This window comes from Penicillium brevicompactum (assembly GCF_028827555.1).
Source record: "Penicillium brevicompactum strain IBT 35665 chromosome Unknown utg000003l_segment0_segment0, whole genome shotgun sequence".
NCBI lineage: Eukaryota > Fungi > Ascomycota > Eurotiomycetes > Eurotiales > Aspergillaceae > Penicillium > Penicillium brevicompactum.
This window is the reverse complement of record NW_026623206.1, coordinates 4,164,678-4,172,527: the sequence shown is the minus strand read 5'-3', so window position 1 is coordinate 4,172,527 and position 7,850 is coordinate 4,164,678. Positions and strand designations below refer to the sequence as shown.

Genomic DNA, 7,850 nt, shown 5'->3' with positions numbered 1-7,850 from the left:
AGTTGCTGATCGATCAATATGGAGCCTACCTGGATTCCGAACGGCGGTGCATGATGGCCACGCTGCTTCCCGAGGTCGTCCGTTATCCACTCTAAAGCAATTGATTGGTCTTTTTTTACTTAGATTTAGTGAAGAACCACCTATGCGGCTGGTCAGAAATTGGAACTAGTAGACACCTATTCATTTTTTTGAGCTTATATCCAATTAAGTCAACATAAAGACGCTGTCCTCCCCTTCTTGCTTGATACCGAATTATCTTCCGCAAGGTCTGAAATAATGACTTCTTCCCAAAACCCAACCTTTGCCTGATGTGCTGCCATCAGCACTCGAGGCATTGATACCCGGTTTCTCTCTCTTCACTCGAATGGTGCTTCTGTACTTTGGCGTTGATGTTCCAACTTTCTCCAACTATACTTTGTTTTTAAACTTTACTTCTCGCATTGTTCAACTTTGCAATTCCTCGACTCCACGACAACTAGGCAGATCCTGGTTCCAACAGATCAGCGAAGACGGTGGATCTGCAGCTAGCAAATTCCTGGACAATGATGGCACATTTAGTATGTTGATATGATCTCCATGACATTATTGCCATCCGCACCAGATGCCTCAGAAATGTCGACTACCATGTCTTGCCCTTCTGGAAGCTCGCAGACCACGTGGTCGTCGACCAGGATGCGCATGCCATGTTCATTGACATGTATCATACGGACGATGCAAACTGGATCGATCTGCTGTTTGGCGCATATTTGCTTTATCAGGTCCCGGGAAGTTCGTTCTGACAGGTAAACTGCACAATAATAATCCTCGGGGAACTTCTCCGTGGCCCTGAATCGAACGTAAAAGCATGCGATCGGCTTGGGTCTGCTTTTCAACGGGGTCCGATAATTCGAATCAATACCCACGGCCTCAAGGAAACCCCTTGAGACTTGGTCAGCAGTTGGGATTCTCTGGACGGGAATTGGGCGCTTTGTCAATTTTGTGGAGGTCAGAGGTGGTGAATTGAAGGAGTTACTGTTAGCCGGGGAAGGAATCATCGCTTCCGCTGACCATAAGTCACCCGTGTTTTGGCTACTCATGTCCTCGGGTTGAATAGCCTCTATAGCACCTGACAGCCGAATCGGATATATATCTGGATCATCGGTTTGGTCGCCGCGCAAACCGAAGACGCTAACAGAGCGGGCCGAGGAAAACATTTCTTGCATTATGGCTAACTTGGACTGAAGATCGTCTCTTAAAGAGATATTCTCGGTCAGCCCATCGTCTGAGGCCATCGACAAAGTACGCTTATACTTTGACTGTTTCATAGGACGGTTGATTCCCTTTACAGTAGCCGAAGCCTTGTTGCCGCGTTTGCGCTTGACAAAGCCACCGCCTATCTCAGCTTCTGAGACCTGCTGCTTAAGCTTGTCGATGGTCTTCTGAACTTGCTTGGTGTCGTTGGAAATCTTGCGCTCGGCACCGTGGTCTCGGAAGAGTTTCACGTTGCAGTAAGCCAACTCCACGTGCGTTACACCCAACTCCTCACCAGTTGACAAAATTTCGGTTTTCGCGCAAAGTCTGACTGGACTTCCTTTAACACCCTTAGAGTGGCTGAAATCAGTCGAGAGGAAGTTGAATCGCACAGGAATTTTGCAACCGCTTGTGCCGGTCGCTGGGTTGGCAGTCCAAGTGACGCAGAAGCCGTCCACGGACATGTTTTCAACTTGAACTTGTCCATTCTGGTGGATCTCGCCGCCGTCTTTGAAGGTGTCGACGTATTCGACTGCCAACAATTTTCCACCGCGTTGGCGCGCCTCGTTTGTGCCCCGGCCTTCTTTCCACAGTTGCCAGCATCTTGGCGCATCTATCCGTTGTTGTTCTTCTTCGAAAGAAACACGGAGAGATGTTCTGTATCGAATCGGTTCAGGGTTTATTGTGGGTGGATTCGAGTCTTGAACGAGAATATTGTATGTATGGCCCTTGTTGAGATAGGTAATGGGAATTTCTTTCACATTTCTCACCATTGCGGTTGGCGCGCATAGGGAGATATTGAAACGGAATCTGGTCTGCGATTAGCATTAAGAAAATGAGAATTTTCATCATCGTTCTCACTGTTCACCCCTAGCATATGACATGCAGCCAGTCATCTGAGCCGAGAAGTCCGTAGATACTGTCATTTTGGACGCCGTCTCAAGCTGAAAATTGTTGATGGAGGAAGCATCAGCTGAAGAATCCATGTCGTCATATTCCGAACCCTGGCGAATGAAGGCACTTGGGGCATACGAAGCCTGATGAGCATATAAATTAATTTCAGGCATATAGTTGGGCATAAACTGCGGGTGGAATAATTCAAAGCCTTGGCTGTGTGGGTGTTGGGAACCTGGTGTAAGATACATTCCCGTTGGAGTGTGCAAGTCTCCGGCCTGATTATGAAAAATGGCACCCATGCCACCAGAGTTTGGGGTATAAAAGCAAGAATTCTGGTTGGCGGATGGAATCATAGAGTAAAGACCAGGTGACATCCCCGAGAGTGTCAAGTTCATGTCACGCATATTCCGAGCTGTACTTTTTTCGGTGCCGTTCATGGTGGATTTTATGTCGTGGTTTTCGATTTTTATGTCGTTTGAAGGCACCTCATGGTCCTTAGCCCTCACATTGAGAGGTCTTGAAGTTGGCACTCCTGGACCTGGAATCTCTCGGCGAGGAACAATGTCTGAGAAGACTTGTTGGAAGCGACGAATGAACTCACCATCAGGCTTCTGGGCGTTGTTTCTGTTGAGAAAAAATATGTCAACAATGATGGAAGCGATCAAAAAGCGACTTTCGATAGCAACTAACCGTTTGGTGAGCATTGGCTGCGACTTTACCACTGGGTCGTTTGGTTATAGGAATCACGGGGAGTTGGGGGAACTGCCGGATAAGGAGGAAATCCGTGCGGACATTGAGTGGTGGTTTCGACTTGTGCGATGATAAGTCTAAGCATAAAGGGACCAATCAAATCGAAACAACCATCCCCCCCCTCCTTCCTCCCCGAATCGCGCCACTAATAACGACCACGAAAAATCTGCGTTTAGTGGATAATCCTCGCACCGAGGCAGTCGCAAAATCCGCACTCTGGAGTGCTTATCTAGAAGTACTACATTTGAAAGGCGGTGCTGAGCCACGCGGCCAATAGGAGTCCTTGCTAGATGCTTTGATCCAGGCTACGTGGGCCATCTTGATTCCCTTCTGTTCGAAGTTAAAAAATTGTTCCATCACAACATTGAGCCTGTGGAACAGCGAAATCCTGCAGTTTGATTCAAACGGCACGAATACATATTCGTACGATTTTAAGCCCTCTGCCAAGTCTAGACCCCGTTTAGAAAACAGCCAATAGAACGCCCACTTGTCACGTGGGAGATAGGGTTTTCTTGGACATTTCCACACCAGCACTTCTTTGACAATGTCAGACAGAATAGAAAACATGAGCTTAGATATATCAATCAAGGTCCAGGATTCAAGCTAAATTGATCCGTTTTCCCATCACATGAAAAAAGCCACGAATATTCGTTATTCGTGGCAACCCCTCCATTTGATTCGTGGAAACTCTCCCGATAGGTGTGATCGGCACTTTCGAGGTAGTGTTGGGCTTGTGTAATTTAACTGGTCGCTTCCGCTAACCGCAACTGCAATTAATTGGCACGTCGTGTCTTCCCATCTTCCCCGCCCTTCTACAGTGGATCCATTAGCACCCTCTTACCAGACTTCCTTCCCCTTTGCAGTTGGAAGCCCCTTCGTCTGGTTTAGCTCCAAATGTATTTTCTTTCTCTCATTATTTCGAAGAAACAAATTTGATCTTTGTTCCATAATATTTTGGGGCATTTAGTGAATGCCCACTCAGCAGTCGGCGAAATGTCACGTCCTGTCCCATTACAAAAGGCTCAGCAAAACCAAGCCAGCTTCGGTACATCTAGGGAACGAGAATTCTACAAGTAAGTACGTTATATTAATTTTCATGTGCGTGATATAGTATCGAGAAATCTACAACACTCAGCGAAAACTCGGAGGCTGACCATGCGGCGTGACATTTACAGATACTTACCACCGCACCATCTGAACGCGCAAACCCTGCAACATGTCGCCCGAGACACGTCAACGGATTTTGTCGCTCGATCGTCCTCAGATCCTGTTCTGACTGCATTTGCTCAGCTGGGCGCCTTACGACTGGATTCCCAACGCGCATTGATTTCGCTTTTTGGTCGACAGGAGCAGCACGTTATTACCGAAGCCACTCGAACCCTAAGCCTACAGGTCAATGCAGATAACAGCGCTTGTCATGAACTTTGGGTCGGGAGTTGTACAATGTCGTATGACCGCAGCTTCTGCAAATCTGTTTTAAACCCTCTGCCCTCTGCGCAAACTCCTAGTGATGGAGTTGTCGTTGTGCCAGACCTCTCACTGGATGATAGATTTAAGGAACATCCAGATGTAACGGGCTGCCCAAATATTCGCTTTTTAGCATGCATTCCTATCATTAGCCCAAAAGGCATTGTGATTGGCTCCTACACCGTCCTAGACAACAAACCCCATGGACCGCTGAACGCCGATCTAGTCAAATTCCTGACAGATATAGCAACCACCGTCATGGATTATTTGGACGCAACACGGTCTCAGGCCCAACGTCTCCGAGGCGAGCGCATGGTTGTCGGACTTGGGAGTTTTCTGGAAGGGAAAGGCAGCCTTCGCAACTCATGGATCGGTGCAACCGACGATCCTCGGTCCCTAGATCAAAACAAAGATCATGCAGAGGGTCTTATAAATCAAGAGCAACAGGAAAAACAAGTCCTTGATGATGTGGCTCAGGCTATGACGCAGAATAGCGCCTCAAGCGATCTGCCTCTCCGCCCACATAACTTCCATCTGCCCGGGTGCAAGAAACCCTACACATGCAGGGAGCAATCACAGTTGCTAATCAGCTCAAAGACAAGCAATAGAGATCGTCTCAATCCCAAATCAGCGAGCCAAGGTCCATTCAAAGAGACTATGGCAGCCGACAACATAGGGGCCCGACAACAATCTCCAAAGGAAAGTTATACGACTGAGGTGAAGGAGGCGTTTTCGCGGGCGGCCAACCTCATTCGCGAAAGCGTCGAAGTCGAAGCCGTTGTCTTTTTTGACGCTAATTTCATCTCTGGGCACACTTCGGTGGATGACACGAAGTCTGACCTCGAAAGTAGCGGTCTGGAAAGCTGTTCTTCAAACAACGAGGAAGTGAAAGCTCGAAAAACCCCCACACAGCATGGCCGTTGCATCACACAGGCTGAAGATCCTAGCAAGTCCACGATGAACTCATGCGAAATACTCGGGTTTGCAACTTCGAACACCTCTAGCGTAAACAATCAACCAACGGCCGATAATAAAATCGCATTATCAGAATCCTTTCTCCGGGGCCTCCTGCGCCGGTATCCTCAAGGCAAGATTTTCAATTACGGCGAAGATGGGTCAATTTCGTCCGATGACACCAGTGATGGCGTTTTCAAAAGTTTCACCCAGCGCAGTGGGAGCAAGACATATAAACGAACAAGGAAGGCAATCCTGCGCCAGGATGCTGCGACACTTCTGCAACTTGCTCCTGGTTCCCGAAGCATCATTTTCTCGCCGTTATGGGATTCGCATAAAGGAAGATGGTACTCGGGCAGTCTGGCGTGGACAAAAGCTCCCCACCGTATTATCACTTCTGATAGCGAATTGTCGTTCATATTTACGTTTGGGAATAGTCTTATGGCGGAAGTGCACCGCCTTGGCGCCCGATTTGCTGAGCGTGCAAAGTCAGACTTGTTAGCAGGACTGAGCCATGAACTTCGTTCTCCTCTTCATGGGATCTTCGGCACGGCAGAGCTCTTGAACGATACCGCCATGGATGCGCTACAACGAGGATTCGTGCACACGATTTCATCTTGCGCATTCACTCTACTGGAGTCGATCAATCAGCTACTTGAATATGCCAGCATTAACGACGTTGGACCGAGCTCCGGCACAGCAAAAAGACCGAATGACTCTGACCACAAATCGCCGGCTGGTGGGACAATGGCTAGTGCCAGGCAGGATCTCCAGCCTGGAAAGGTCGATCCGAACTCCTGTGTCGAGCTTGATGTTGTTGTGGAAGACACCATAGAAAGCGTCTTCGCGGGCTATTCTTTTGTCGATAATTCACGCTCTCCTCTAAGAGTTGTCACCGGCGCATCCGACATGAGCAGGCCTACTAATATGCAGAGTGAAGAAGTAAAAGTGATTCTTGATATCGATCGCTCCCAAAATTGGAACTTCTTAACCCGCCCCGGAGCCTTGCGCGTGGTCCTGACAAACATTTTTGGAAATGCCTTGAAGTTCACTCAACATGGCTATATCTACGTTTCCTTAAAAGCCACCCCATTGAACTTCGGAGAGGACAGTAAGGTCACCCGGTCGAAGGTTGCGGTGACGGTCAGAGACACTGGATGCGGTATTGAGCAAGAGTTCTTACGAAACGAGTTGTTCAACGCTTTTTCGCAGGAGGACATCATGACGACTGGTAATGGCCTAGGCTTTAACTTAATCCGCCGGGTTGTATCATCACTTGGTGGCAACATTCAGATCAATTCCCAGAAAGATGTTGGCACGGAAGTTTTGACGACTATTACCCTTGATCACTTCACTGGGAATATCGCGGAACCGGCGATCCCCGACGACCCGAATATTCTGGGTACCGTCACGGTGACGAACGATCTTGTGCGTGGGAAAACCATTGGGATCTTAGGTCTTGGACTTTCTGAGTTAGACACAACTCTGAGTTCATCTTTGCAGAAGCTGTGCCGAGACTGGCTTGGCATGGATGTTCGTTTAGTTGTGCCTTCGGAAGCTCAATTCTCTCAATGTGAATTTTACATTGCGCCCCAAGAATTCTTGGACATGGGGAATATGGAAATCAAACCAATTGCCCCTGATCTAAAACGACTCTCCTCGCCTGTCATTATCATTTGTTCTTCTCCACGGATCGCGCACTCCATGCTTGTGGCCGCTAGGAAGCGAGGAGAAACAGATGTTCTCGAGTTCATCAGCCAGCCATGTGGACCACGCAAGTTGGCAAAATCATTAGAGATCTGCATAAAACGTCAACAGCGGCGGAAAGACTGGGCTGATGGCAGGGAAGAGAGGCTAGCTGGCGCATCAATGCCTCCAACGCCTAATGAGTTCCAGAGTGGGTCGTTTCTCCAGGGGCCGATTTCAGAGGACAGCGGACAACCCAAGACGAAAGTGACGGGGGGTTCCACACCAATATACGGCCAAGACTCGAGACATCCACCTGAGCAATTGAAAACTCGAGAGAAAGTCGATAATCCTCATATTTCGACTGCCGCATTTGGCAATCCCACAACAGAAGTGGGGTCAGCAGCATCTCAGACTCAACAAAGTTCCGCGGCAACTGTCCTCCTTGTGGATGACAATGATATAAATATCAGACTCCTGATCGCATTCATGAAAAAGCTGGGATGCCATTATGTAGTCGCACAAAATGGCCAACAAGCTCTCGAGACCTTCAAAGCAAACTCTGCCAACATCCGAGTTATCCTTATGGGTGGGTTTTAATGAGCGAAACTGTATACCCACTTGAACCTAATATTTTTACAGATATTTCCATGCCAATCATGGACGGCCTTGAATCGACCAGGCGAATCCGTGAGTTTGAGAAAGAATTAAAAACCAAGACCCGTGTCACGGTTGTCGCTCTGACTGGTCTAGCGCAAGCTGACGTTCAACGCGATGCCTTCAGGTCTGGTATGGATATGTTTCTGACGAAGCCTGTACGAATGGGTAGTTTGGTGCCAATGATAATGGGCACAACGTGATACCCG

General features: G+C 48.3%; 2 protein-coding genes across 2 annotated transcripts; one reads left to right on the top strand and one right to left on the bottom strand.

The window, feature by feature from the left end:
* Window positions 1-554: 554 nt before the first annotated feature.
* On the bottom strand, window positions 555-2,831 carry N7506_005390 (CP2 transcription factor; the record flags this gene model as incomplete). The annotated part of the gene is made up of 3 exons (XM_056954684.1): window positions 555-2,040; window positions 2,092-2,751; window positions 2,818-2,831. 3 exons carry the CDS (start codon window positions 2,829-2,831, stop codon window positions 555-557), a joined length of 2,160 nt encoding a protein of 719 aa, XP_056813573.1.
* Window positions 2,832-3,870: 1,039 nt separating this feature from the next.
* Window positions 3,871-7,844, top strand: N7506_005389 (uncharacterized protein; the record flags this gene model as incomplete). Its single annotated transcript, XM_056954683.1, has 3 exons — window positions 3,871-3,950; window positions 4,053-7,573; window positions 7,627-7,844. The coding sequence occupies 3 exons, from the start codon at window positions 3,871-3,873 to the stop codon at window positions 7,842-7,844; spliced, it is 3,819 nt and encodes a 1,272-aa protein (XP_056813572.1).
* Window positions 7,845-7,850: the final 6 nt, after the last annotated feature.